Source organism: Neophocaena asiaeorientalis, unplaced genomic scaffold (genome assembly GCF_003031525.2).
Source record: "Neophocaena asiaeorientalis asiaeorientalis breed wild unplaced genomic scaffold, Neophocaena_asiaeorientalis_V1.1 scaffold185, whole genome shotgun sequence".
NCBI classification, from domain to species: Eukaryota; Metazoa; Chordata; class Mammalia; order Artiodactyla; family Phocoenidae; genus Neophocaena; species Neophocaena asiaeorientalis.
The window spans coordinates 1,805,960-1,819,777 of NW_020171809.1; the positions used below are offsets into that span (position 1 = coordinate 1,805,960).

The window sequence follows — 13,818 nt, forward strand, 5'->3', positions numbered from 1 at the left end:
AGTCCACAGGTCTGGTGCAGGGAATGCTGGCCTCACCTGAGTGTCCTGGGACACCCCCGAGAGCTCTGCACAGACTCACATGACGTGGGAGGGCCCCGGCTGGGGGTCAGCGGGCGAGCCTGGCCTGCAGACCCTGCCCTGTGCTCCCATCCTGGCGGCCAGGCCTCCGAGCAGCTGGCTGGTCCTTTCCATCTTCATTCAGGCAGGGTCAGCGCCTTTCACCAGGCGCGAGAACTGCGTACTTTTCCGTCCTTCTTATAAAGGGTAACCGATTTTTAAAAAACTTTTTTTCCATCGAGGGTTTTTAAAATTAATTAATTAATTAGTTTATTAACATCTTTATTGGAGTATAATTGCTTTACAATGGCGTGTTAGTTTCTGCTTTATAACAAAGTGAATCAGCTATGCATATACATATATCCCCATATCTCCTCCCTCTCGCAACTCCCTCCCACCCTCCCTATCCCACCCCTCCAGGCGGTCACAAATCACCGAGCTGATCTCCCTGTGCTATGCGGCTGCTTCCCACTAGCTATCTGTTTTACGTTTGGTAGTGTCTATATGTCCCTGCCACTCTCTCACTTCGTACCAGCTTATTCTTCCCCCTCCCATGTCCTCAAGTCCATTTTCTAGTAGGTTTGTGTCTTTATTCCCGTCCTGCCCCTAGGTTCTTCAGAACCAGGTTTTTTTTTTTCCTTATATTCCATATATATATGTGTTAGCATACGGTATTTGTTTTTCTCTTTCTGACTTACTTCACTCTGTATGACAGACTCTAGGTCCATCCACCACGTAGGGGGATGGCTGGCTCGTATGGTAGTTCTATTTTTAGCTTTTTAAGGAACCTCCATACTGTTCTCCATCAAGTTTTATAGTAGCACACACACAGCAACGCAAATATCACCACCGCAGGAATTCTGCCTTTTCTCCTTAAGTTAGTGTGTAGGGACCCGGGGCTTCCGCCCTGCAGGATCAGCCCTCGAAGTGGCCCCAAATTGAGGGGAGCTCAGCGCCTCCGCCCCCCAGCATTGGTCTCCCCAGGCCTGGCCCACGTGCGGCTCCAGATGTGAAAGCCTCCTGCTTCTCGGCTGAGGCTCCGTGTCCAGGAAACGGGGCCACCTCACCTTCCAGACCCTCATCCCAGACGTACAGGAGCCTTAAGGATCCGGGCGGCAGAGGGAAAACCCAGACTCAGACATCTGTTAGGGAGGAACCCCCTTTCCTTTGCAGACCTTCTGGCAAGTTCTCTATAAGATCTGAATTCACGACAGATCAGAGGGGAGAGGACACGGGGTGAAGGGGAGGCATACCATCATTCTTACTGCGAGAAAATATTCCAGCTTCTCCTCAGGCCCCGGGAAGCCCTCAAGATAAGAATTAATTCTCACACAAACCTTCAAAGATGAGTCTGGGGAATGCAGACCGAGGGCCTGGCCTCCCGCCCGCCCCCCTGAGCACCAGCTGCAGTTCTGGCTGAGCCCTGCCCCTCTGCACCTGGGCTTCTGCTTCCTCCCTTGGGACCCAAAACTGGGCTGCCCTCTGTCCCCGGTGTTCCCACTACCTCCTTGGGAGCAGGTCCACTCGTACTAACTCCTGAGAAGTCGTGCGGCAAGGAAAGCTCGGGCCTTTTTACAAGTGTGGGCAGTGTGTAGTGGCTTTCTTCCAAAGAATGTCATGTGGAAAGAATGCCACAGGTCTTACTGTGCAGAGACCTGATGGACACACCTCTGCCAGGTGATCAAGGTCAACATCAGTGGGATGCGCCATGTTGGTGGGATGTGGTACCACAGGATGGACGGGGCACTTCCCCTCCGTGGTCTTCTTGCTAAACACACAACCCTAGTCCAATCAGGAGCACATCAGACAGTCCCAATTGAGGGGCATTCGACAAACCACCTGACCTGTACTCCTTAACTGCCAAGGTCATCAAAAACAAGGAACGTCTGAGGAACCGTCATGGCCCAGAGGAGGCTGAGGGGAGGTGACGACTAAATGTCCTGCGGGGTCCTGGGTGGGGTCCTGGGATGGCAAGAGGGCTCTAGGGGACAGCCAAGGAAACCTGAGCGAAGCATGGACTTCAGTTAACGACACCCCAGACATACTAATGTAAGGTGTTCATCACAGGGGAAGCAGGATGCAGAGTATGTGAGGACACTCTGTACTTTTAAAATTTTTCTGTAAATCCACACCTGTTCTAAAATAAAAGGCTTGTATGATAGACAGGGACAGGAAAATGGGCTGGAATGAAGACTTTGAGTTATTACTGCTGCCAAATACCGAAGATTCCGCGGCCGCCGGTCTGGAAACAGCTCTGTGAGAAGGATGAGGTGTGCGTGCCCTGCTGTCATATAAAGTGGGGGACAGGCAGCCTTGTCACCCCCATTTCATTTTGGTGACCTACATCGAACAAGCCCCAGTAAGCACGTTTTATAATATTAATTTTCCAGCTCTTTTATGCACCTGACAAAAGAGCAAGTGTGGAACTAAGGCTGGCATGTGTGGCTAGGGCTCCAACTCTTTGGAATCAAAAGTAGGAAAGATTTCAGGCCGCACTCGAATCCCCTATATCTGTACGACTTTGTTCCTTTCCTTTGCCTCAGAACTCACTGGACGCAACCAAGTCGGTTTATCCCAGGAATGCAAGTTGGTTTGACATGAGAAAAGGAAGTTACCAGATGAAAGGGGAAATTATTTGACAATATGAATCGATACAGAAAAGCTTCTTAAAGTTAAGCACACATACATGATTTTAAAGTAGGCTTTGCAAAGTAGAAATAGAAGGGGCTCTCCTTAACTTAATAAAGTTATCTGTCAGAAACTTACAGCAAATGTTATACTTACGCTAGGTGAAGTATTGAAAACATTCCCAGTAAGTTCAGAAACAAGACAGGGGTGTCCTCTTTTGCTATTTCCATTCGATAATGTACCACAGATGTGAGCTGTAGAACAAGGCAAGAAAAAGAATTAAAAAGCATCAGGTCTGGAGAGGAAGAACAAACTGTCATTATCGTAGGTGACGTGATTCTGCATGTAGAAAATTCAAACTAACTTCAGGTAAGCGATTAGAATGAATATGAGTTTAACCAGATGCTATAGCACCAAGCCAATATATAAAACTTGATTGTATTTCTGTATATCAGCAGAGAGAAATTGACATTGAAAATACTATCTATAATATTTTACTTAAAACATCAAATGTCTGGTAATAAATCTAAAGGTGTTCAAGATCTCTGCACTCAAAATTCTAAAACATTTTTGAGAGAAATGAAATGGAGTGATATTCCATGTTCATGGATTGGGAGAATAATATTGTTAATATTGTCACTTACCTCTTCTTCCAGAGAAGATTCTATGAACTCTTTTGCTGTTTTCTAGAAATTTTAGAAGATTGAACCTGAAAAGTGGGGAATTACAACTATGATATGCTTTCATTTCTTTTTCTCCCCCACTTTCTTGTCTTTTTTTCCTGCTGTTTTCCTATCTTTCTCGACTTTCTTCCCTCTCTTTCTTTCTTAATCCAGATGAGGGCAAATTCTTTGGGGTTGGGTGGGGGGACTCAGTCTTGGTGACTGGAAGGCCTGGTTGAACGGCACAGGTCTGGCTGAGTACCAGAGTACAGAGTACAAGGCCCAGTTCAGGCTTATGTCTGGCCTAGTTGCGACGGAGCCAGGTTCTGGGGTGCTAAGTACATGATCTCGTGGACATTGCTCAGCCCTGCAGGGCTGCTTTCCCATGTGCAAAGGCGGGGAATAGGCCAGAAGAGTTGGGAGTTAGGTTCCTTTGGCTCCAAAGGCTACGATTCTAGTTAGAGATACCCCCTGCCCATCACACTGAATTACAGCCAAGTCTTGCTTTTAAGTTGGACCCCATCGTCTCTAAATGGGCCGTGCGGTTTCTGTGCGAGCGTGATCACGTGTCCGCTGCCGTCCCGTGTGCCACCGTGTGCGTTGTGCTCACTCACGGAAGAGTCACGTGGTGAGGGAGACACGGAGGACCCTCGTGCTCCCTGCTTCCCTTCTGCATGTGTGCTCCTCCGCCAGCTCCCTGCGCCAAATAAAATGCCACTTGAGGACACGAAGTACCGCAGTCCCATCCAGCGATGTTTCCAAAATTAGACTCTACAGTGGAGAGAGATTAGGGCGGAAACCTGCTTGCAGGGGTGTTTCGCGGGCCGAGAGGAGGTCGTGCTCCCATTCCTTCTCCTCGGTTCCTTGCGTTGCTTTCTTGGCTGCTCTTTGCTCCGTGGCTACGTGGTCACGTGCTGGCGGCGCTTACGTCTGGGCTCTAAGCCCTCTTCCCTGGCCCTTGTAGCCCCTGCGCCTTCAAACGCAGTTTCTCTATCCCTGCTCTGTCCTGGGGTTTCGTCCAGCTGCACAGCCTCAGGTTTGTTTTGTGAGCCCTGTGATACGGAATTGGATGTGTAAGGCCCTCGGTGGTATTTGTCACCAGCTCTGGTCCCCGTGACACGGAGCAGCAATGCTGCGTCACATCTGTCCCCACAGCTGACGTTCGTGCCTAAAACTGTCGTGTACGTGCTGAGCAGCCCCTGCCGCGCAGAGCCCTGCTACGGGTGTCCGTGGACTTGGTATATCTTCTCTCCATGTTTAGATCTGAATCCTCCAGGGAATCGAGAGGGCCCTGCACGCCTCCGTGTTCTCAGCCTGGGTCTTCGCCCTGTGATGTCAGGGTCCTCACCACGTGCCCGGGGCCACACACCTGGGCCTGCCAGCCTCGAGCACCCAGACCAGCCAGCGGGAGACTCCAGGGCCGGGACTGGGAGGCCTGGTGTTATCTTCCCTTCTCTGGGCCTCGTCTCCCGGTGCCCAGTCCCTTCTTGGTTCAGGTTTCTGCCCAGTGCCGTTCTATCTACTGCCTTCTGTGAAAAGACCTCTTACGTTTTGGCTTCTGTGATCCTCCATTCAGAGTGAGGAACGTGCGGTGTGCTGGGGGCGTCAGGGTGGTGGGGTGGGGTCTGCAGAGGAGCAGGGCGAGGGACGGGCACGGGCTGCTGGTGGCGCACCCAACATCACGGGCTCTCGCTCCTTGACGCGTCTTCCCGCTTCAGCGTGGCTGAAAGTCGCGTGTTATCGGGCATCATCGGGCGTGTAGCTCTGGAGCAAGTGGACCTGCAGGGCTTGGGGCAGACACGAGCCGCTCGCTCCAGACTCCAGAAAGGCCTTCACACGAGCCGGGGTGCAGGCCCAGCACTACTGCTCCGGCCCGGAAGCTGGAATTTCCTCATTTGCCAAACGAGGCAGCTGTGCTGGTTTCTGGGTTTCTAAACTGTGTCTGGTTCTAGAACTTTGGCTAGGGGGAAGCTCAGGGTGGACACGGAGGAGGTGACGGTTTGGGGGGGACACGCCAGGTGTGGTGGCACCAGAGAGAACGCCCTGGGCTTGCTCGGACGCGGCTGCAGGGCCGGCAGGGTGGCCCTCTAGCACCCAGCTCCTGGCCCTGCCCTCAGAAAATGGCGGCAGGACTAGGATTTTCAAAAGCGATTTTTGGTGTTTCTGAAAGTATTTACTGTGGGATTAGGATTTTTAAAAATACGTTTAGACTTTTATGAATCTTTTAGTTCTGAAAATGAAATTTTCATTTCACTTATTCACGTTCAGAAAAAAAGGCTTGAAAGTGCTTTCTGTCACTGTCTTGAGGCCCCTTTCTCTTTTTTTTTTTTGCGGTACGCGGGCCTCTCACTGCTGTGGCCTCTCCCGTTGCGGAGCACAGGCTCCGGATGCGCAGGCTCAGCGGCCATGGCTCACGGGCCCAGCCGCTCCGCGGCATGTGGGATCTTCCCGGACCGGGGCACGAACCCGTGTCCCCCGCATCGGCAGGCGGACTCTCAACCACTGCGCCACCAGGGAAGCCCTTGAGGCCCCTTTCTGAGGGGCTCACAGGACATGGCATTAGGCCCGCAGGTCAGCGTCAGACCATGTCAGGGCGGGTCGTATGCCTGGAGAGAAGCCTTGGTGCAGACGGTCGGGCCTGGTCTGCTTCTGGGCGTGAGTGTGGCCCCCAGTCCTCGTCCTGCCTCGGGGAGCCTGGACTGTCCTAACCCCACATATGCCCAGTGTCTTGTGAGCTGCCAGAATGGGGGAGGGGTGGCTGGCTGTGGAGAGGAGACCCCAGATCCCAGCGTTTGAGTCCCCGCGTGGCCGGGCACCGCACGGGAGCAGCTCGTTTTCCCCGAGGGTGTGGGAGCGCGGCTCACAGGCCTCCCCGCTTCCTTGGGAGGGTCTGCAGTTCTCAGGAGACGCTTTGGGATCTCCTCGGGGTCATTGTTCTCGTCCTTGGACTTTGAACGTCTCCGAAGACACACATGCGTCATGGAACACTGCATTCGAAGTCTGCCTGAGGTGCTGTCCATTTGGGGCAAAAAGCAAAGTTTTAGTACAGAGTCAGTAGACCTGTGCTCTTAAGTGTTTTTGTCATGATTTGCAAGTCGGCCCGAGGGGGGGCCGATGGCTGCTCTGGGAAACCAGTGCTTTCTCCGTAAAAATCAGTAATGAGTGTGACCGAACACACGTCAGCGTCAGTAATGACGCGCTTGTCCCTGCGGGCGTTCACACCAGGTGTCAGAAGCTAATTTTACACCAAAAGTGTGATTCCTGCAAGTTTTGCCGAAGTTTCCTTCTTGTGTGTCTGAGGGAATGTGGTCTAAAGGCAGCCTGTGCCAGGTGGAGGTGGGGTGTGGTTTCGGTGCCATCTTTGCAGTCAGAACACGATCGAAAGGTGGACCTGGAAGAAACTATTCGTTCCATTGTGAGAACCTGGCCCAGTGTCTTCCGAAGAGCGGGTTTGTTTGTCTTAGTTTCCTTGACTGTCCTGCAAGCGGGCAACAGCCACGGCTGCTCTCGCCGCCGGAGCCTCCGGGGGCTGTGTCTCTGTGGCCCTCGGGCCACGGGTCCATATCTGGGAAGAGGATGAGTAACTCTTCTGTCTTCATCTTACTGCTTGTGGTCTCTGCGGAAACGCTGAGTGGTATCAGGTAGCTGCTGAAAAGAAGTAAAAACACAGCAGCTCTGCCGGACGCCCTCAGGCCAGGAATTGGTGTTTGCCATTTTCGAGATGGGGACCGGTTGGGATGTTCGACAAAGGGTCTTTTATTTTCTGACTCCGCAAATAAAAATGACACCGGTGGTCTCCTTTAAAAGTGAGAAGGACACGTGCACTTCCATTGTTTGCAAGGATGTGCTCCTTGCAGGCCAGGAGTGTAAAGTATTTTAATTGAGATGCGAGCAGTTTCTGAAGCCAAATGCTTTCTCTGTCCTCCAGATGGACTTTCTGGCCGAGACCAGCCGGTGGAGCTGCTCAACCCTGCCCGCGTGAACCACATGCCAGGCTCGGGTAAGTCGGCACGCCCAGCCCTGCTGCGCACCAGGCGCCACCGAAGGGGTGTTTGGGTCTCCGCTGTCCTGGGGGGCTCTGGAGAGAAAGGGGTGGGGTCTCAGGTCCACGGAAGTTGGCTGCTCTTTCCTGGGGTAAAAACAGGCCACTGGTTTTGGAAATGTAGTGGGCTTTGCTTAATGCTTCTTAAGTAAGTGGCACAGACACGCAGGGCCTTTTTTCTGTCTTGAGCTCCGATGGGGTGTGTCCTTCCCAAAGGTAAGAACTGCTTGTTTTGGGTCTAACTCCAGGCCCTGAGCTGTACGAGAGTCCGGGGGAAGAGCGCTGAGCTTGAGCTGGGGACACTGCAGGGCAGGTCACGCTGGGTCCAGGGCCCCAGGCTCCTCGGGGGAAAGTGAGTCAGTGATGTCTCCTAAGCAGCGTTCCATGTGTAACTGACGAAAAAGCATCAGCCGTGATTAGAAACCTCTCATTCCGTATATGATATTCCTAAATACCATGCCCTAGGCAATGTCTTCCGAATCCATACGGCCCTCTCTTTTTGTACAACACTCCATCTACTGTCCTCCAGGATTTCAACTCGGAGCCCGGATGCCGTTCTTCATGGGCTCCTTCGCCTTATTGAGGCTAAAACGAGCCTCGTGAAGGCCTAGGGTGTATGGAAGGGAACCGTTGTCAGCGTTCCACATACGCTCTTAAGCCGGCGTTTTGAGGGCGACACTGCTGGCCCCTTGCCTTTGCCGTGTCCTGAGGCCTCCGTCTCTGTGGTTTTTTCCTCGCGGCACCTCCTGAACCCCAGTCTTCCTGTCCCCCCTCTGCTCGCTCTCTCCGTGGGCAGGCCTGGCAGAGACCTGCAGGCAGATGCCTGCCTCTGCCCCGGCCCCCGGCTGACCCACCCATCGCCTCACCTTCCCCATCCTCTTAAAAAGAAATCAAAGCTTGAGGCAGGGCTGGAAGTGTCAAAGAAGAGATTTCTTTCTTTGCATAGAGATTCTCTGAAGCCTGCCAAGGATCATTTTGGCGTCTCCCCAGACGCGAAGCTCGGGTTGTTTGTCTGCGGTGCTCCTAGAAGGTGCCGGCGCTCCGGCCTCCTGCAGGGGTGCTCATGCCTCTCCCTCACCCTCCACCCACCCGTGGAGCAGGTTACTTGTTAACCGAGGACGCTGGGGGCAGGGCAGGGGAGAGGGCTTGGAAACAGCAGCTGAAGACGAAGATGTTCTCTTTCTCATTTTGGCCCCAAGGGAAGCAGTGCTGATTTCCCTTTCTCTTGAGTTCATTTTGCCAGTGCCTTGTGTAGCTTGGGCATTTTCAGACAGTTTCCTGGTGCTCGCCCAGTGTGGGATGGAGGAAGAAGCTTTTCAGTAGCTTGATAGACTGTGAAAAGGTGGTTTCCAAGTGAACCAGAAAGTGGGTGGGCTTCAAGTTCGTTTTCTGGCTTGAGAAGCGCACCCTGCTGGTTGAGACTTCGTATGGGCTTCCCAGCTCCACGTACAGACCGACCATGGACTGCAGTCCTGGACGGATGGGACCTGGAATCCTGGTGACCCACTGACCGTGTGACTCTAGGCAAGCCGCCGAGTCTCTCGGTTTTATTTCCTAGACGGGATAATAATGCCGACTCTGCAGGATTCTTACAGAGATCAAGTCTACGTGTCTGATTTTTAGTAGTTCCTGGAGAAATGTCATCTCTTAATGTCCTGGGTGCGGGTACTGAACACGCATGGGACGTGGCTGTGACAGTGCCGGTGTTCAGAGGCTAGGACAGCCCCTGGGGTCTGTTACACCCCTTCTCTTCTTTTGGGGGAAGCGCCCCACCTGAGAGACGGCATATCGGGGAGGGGGCCCCGGTGAAATTGGAGCCAGTAACGCTGCACCTCCAGAGTCCATGGGTCAGAGTCAGAGGATGAGGCTGTGCTTGCTGGTGTCGTCGGGGGTCAGTGTTTTCAGGGTGACTCTCCTGGGGGGTGTGATGCCAGTGGAAGGAGGGGTGTACACGGGGCTGCGCTCCCCAAGCCGGCTGCGGAGGCTTCTCCGTGAGCGGAGCCTTAGAAGCTGCTGAAGTGGAGGGCATTCTTAACACTCCATTTTTGGTCGTTCCAACCACTGTAAATTACCTTCTACAAAGAAACGTGAATCTCAGCTTACGTAATAATTTGAAAATTAGTACAACGATTTCTGTAAAGCCACATTTTTATGATATGGGAGTGGAAACATTTTTAGATGTATTTTTATGTCGATCCCAGTTTGCTGTTGCACATTTTCCAACCATTGAGTTTAATCTTAAGTACTCTTTTGACCCTCGGCGGTCCAAAAACAAACTGATACATGCGTATAATTTGCAGGAATCACTCAGACATTCACCACGGGAGCTTGTTCCTTTGAATGTACAGCTTTTGCTGTGCGTGGAGGAGTGCCCACGTGGCCCTCCCCTCCTGGATCTCTGCTCATTTCTCGTCTGTTCCTGGCCATGCATGGCAGCGCGCTCAACCGACTTTCTGATAATGGTTCTCTTTAAATACGTCAGTCCTTGTGAGGTCTTACTTCAAATAAAAAAGCACTATTCACACCTTCTGTTTTGGGGCCATTTTGACTTGAGACTTGAGGTAATTCCTACAAGAATATCTCTTACTAGAAAAGTTTGTCTTGTAGAAGGAACAGGCTAAAATGCTCTTTATTTTGGATTCATTCTGATTCCTCCACCTCCCCCTTAAGTTTTTATATGCAGACAAGCCTTCTCTTCTTTTTGTGTTTCTCTTTTTCTTGTTTTAAATTTTTCGCTGTGTAATAGTTCTGTTATAAAAGAGGGAAGACATAACAACCATTTGCCTGCCACTTAGCTGCAACACCTCCTCCATTACTCTCGTTCTATGCGCGCATCTTGTATCTTCATTTTTCTTGGACTAAGTGGAGTGTCACAGTTATGAACGAGGGCACACCATTTCACCCTTCCTGGGAAGTTGTCCTTTTCCTTCCTGGGTGGGGACTTGGGGGCGCAGACAGGGTGGCGGGAGCCGTGGAGGGTTCCCTGGAGGCTCAGAGTTCGGCCGGGAGAGATGGTGGGGCTTGAGGGCAGAGGAAGAGGTGAGAGGTGGCCCTCTAGGAGAGAGATCACGCACCTGCCTGTGCCAGGGGACTTGAAAAACACTTCAGTCCTTCATTTCTGAATCCCTTTGACTTTTTTGGGAAGGAACATACTTTTTCCCTGATTATAAAAGCAAGGCATGTTTAGTATAGAAAAGAGACATTGTAGTGAGTATGTAGGATGCTGGTTCCAGACCTGGAAGTTGAGCTCCCTCGGAGCTGGACAGGGTAGGTGCTCAGCGCCTGGGTGGAGTGAAGCGGCTGGAGGAGAAGCCTCAGTGCCCGGGAGGAAGGGGGAGGAAAGCAGCCCTGAGGGGCAGCAGGAGGCATGTCGAGGCGCCCACTGTGGTGGCCTGCTGCAGGGCCCCACGCCCTTCCTGCCTGTTCCCCGCCAGAGGCGAGTGGCAGGGCCGCTTCCCCAGGGTCACCCGGCGTGTCATTTACGGGGCAGGGACCCATTTCTGCTCTCCAGGGGTGCCGCTGGAGCAAAAGATCACTTTGGAGAATGCTGGGGACCTCTGGACCAGCGGGGCTTTAAGGATGGGGTGTTGACTAGAGAGGAGCCTCTGCTACGGGCTCCATCGCCCTCATCGTAAACGTGGGTTTCAGTCAGAGTTATCGAGGTTTTCTTTCAAGGCTGTATAACGGGGGTGGAATTTTTAAAAGAAAATTCTGGAAACTTGAAGAAACGACCCCAACTCTAGAGAACTTATCCAAACTAATTTTTAAAAAGTGAGGTTTGGCTCTAGCCACGGATTCCCAAATCTTACAGAGTATTTGACCACCGCACTGTCAAAGGGGTTATTGAACGGCTTGACCGTCCTCCAATTTTGGAACAGGAGCTACCTGAGGTTAGCGGGGGCCTGAAACTTACCACGCCTCCCGGGCATGTCGTGTTATTCTTGTTGTACGGTTTGGTTTGGCGAGAGAGAATGCGAAGCAGACGCCAGTGTGAGGACACACGTGACCTCGGGGGAGGCTGCAGGAGATGCCCCTTCATCGCACAGGAAGCGGTTCATCACGGCGATCATAAATCCCCCGTAAAACCTTACTTGTCTTACTTCTCACCGGATCCTCCTCTGTGTGTTTTTCATGCAAAGCTGGGTTTCTGGGGTTGAGATGTAGCACAGTAAAGGGTCATGGACCACCTTTGGGGGCCCCTAAGTCTGCCGCCTGCTGCACACCAGGAGGGGAGCGGACCTTGGTCTCCTCGTTCTGGGGCCAGGCCCGCCTCTGCACATTGCTCTTCTCTGCAGGCCAGGGGCCCATCGCTGGGTGACAGCTCCCCGCTGGCCCGCAGGCTGGCTGCCCTCTGGCTGCAGCAGAGAGCGGGCAGGCGCGCAGCGGGGCACAGAGCACGTGCTCAAGCCAGAGGTTGCCTGCCTTGCTTTTCCTATGAGCTTCTTTTAATTTGTGGAGGAAAATGAAAATATAGAACGCAAAGACGTAAAGTAAAATCCAACAGTTTGAAAAATTAGAAAATGATTCCGATAGTTTGTTTGCTTAAGTTTAAACAAAGGTTGAGAATTTTTCCACTTCTCTCCTTCAAGTTCACGTGCGGGCCTGGTGAGTCGTCATGACTTAAAGGCCAGGTTTAGGCGTCTGTAGCCCACGTGGCTTCAGAGCCCGAGTGTCATCACAGCCCCGGCCGTGGAGGCCCTGCCTTGCCGCGTGCATCTATGAGCTGTTTGGAAACGCCTCAGGGTCGCCTGGGGGAACAGGTAGATTTACAGCCAAGAGTGTTTCTGGACCAGGGGGCGCCGTCCTGCACTGTCCACCTGTGTCACCGCCTTGTTCCCCAGGTGTCACGCCCAGGGATCCATTCCCAGCTTCCAGGTTCCCCATCACCACGCAGAATTCCCAAGGCTGCCCTTCCCCAGCGCCCCTTCCCCAGCCCCTCCTGGTCTCCCGGGCTGTCCTCCTGGGAGTCTTCAGAGCCTCCCCGTTTTCTCTCTGGCCACTTGCTTCACTCCCAGCCCCCGCACCTGTCCCCTCTCCCACCAGATTGGTGAGCGCCCGCGGGCAGCGCCTCTGTCTGGGAACGCCGCCGTGCCAGCCAGGGGCAGCATCGCACGTGGTACAGACGCAGGCTGTCTCTTTGTCCCGTTCCTTCTCCTCCTCACCCCGTTGCCGAGAGCTCCACCCCTGCCCCCCCACTCGGGGCTCCGTGTTAGGAGAAGTGAGGGCAGGGGCAGGGCTGGGCCCAGCAGAGCTACCGCAAGGCCTGGGGGCCGGGCAGCAGGATCTGCCTGCCTCCCCTTGGCCGTGTGGCCTTGAGCTGGTGGCACTTCCTCGGAGCCTGGGCTGCCTGGCTGGCGTCATGTGGCTGCTCGGCCTGGCAGAGGCATCGGGCGCCCGGGAAGCAGGCGGGCATCTGGCACACGCGAGGCCCCGCGATGCTGTCTGTCCCTCTTCTGTTTCACCGCGCTCCGCCTCGCTGGTACCCTGCGGTCTGCCCGCCCACCGCCCCGGCTCTGCTGATCCCTCCAGCGTGACCGCCACCCCCAACCAGCCCAGAGGCCTTTGTGGTGGCCCCTAGGACTGCTGTTTAAAACGAAGCAAAACCAGCCGGTGTAGAGAAGCCTAACAACAAAGATGCTTGGAGTTCTGTTGAGAATGAGGACCCACATCTGCTAAGGCTTTTCTTTGAATGCTGTGTGTTACCAAGTTAGAAGTCGGCCTGCTTTTTTGCTACGTCGAGCTCCCGGACCTACTCAGTGTTTAATGCTGACGTATCCATCTTTAATGCTGAGCCTGGCACGTGGGTCTGGCCCACGGAGAGAGGACTCGCGTCGCCGCGGATGAGCTGGCAGTCCCCGCCTCTCTGCCGACAGCTGTGCAGGTGCACGTGTGGGTTTGATTTGTGGCCGCGAGAACCTCAGCAGTTCAACCAGAGTGGCAGCGCCGGCCCTCAGGACCCAGGGCTGAGGAAGTGCTCCCAGGAACCACCCTTCTGCCTGGGGACTGAGCTCCAGAGGAGAGGGACAGAGGCTGTAGCTTCGGGACTCAGGCCTCGGCACCAGCCCGCTCCCGCTCAGAGGCCTCTGCCCTCTTGACTCTGATAACTTCACTGGCGGTGGAATTTACCCACTAGGAAATGGATTATCCCCCCGGTAGTTCTTAATGGGACAAAGTTTTGGGTCCTGTGCCTCTGGATGGTGTTTGCAGACGAGAGCAAGCCAAGCCCTCCTCACGTTTCTGCTTCATGTACCGTAAATCCAGCCCCCGTCCCTCGTTCTTCCTGCTGTCACTCACTGCCTTTGGCCTTAACAGTCGGTCGCAAGGGCCCCGAGGCTGGGAGCTGTGTGGGTTCCTGCAGCTGCGAGCCCGTCGGGGCACAGAGCTGCGCCTGTTACATGGTCTGCATTGTCTGGGCTTCTGTGGAGCTGT

At 53.7% G+C, this 13,818-nt stretch overlaps 1 protein-coding gene across 6 annotated transcripts in view; it reads left to right on the forward strand.

The window, feature by feature from the left end:
* The window catches only part of HDAC4 (histone deacetylase 4), a 239,297-nt gene that overhangs the window by 85,520 nt on the left and 139,959 nt on the right, over positions 1 to 13,818 (forward strand). For all 6 annotated transcript variants that reach the window (XM_024755628.1, XM_024755765.1, XM_024755683.1 and 3 more), the window contains exon 2: positions 7,276 to 7,347. In XM_024755628.1, the coding sequence (XP_024611396.1) occupies positions 7,276 to 7,347 (72 nt within the window). The remainder of the gene's footprint in view (positions 1 to 7,275; positions 7,348 to 13,818) is intronic.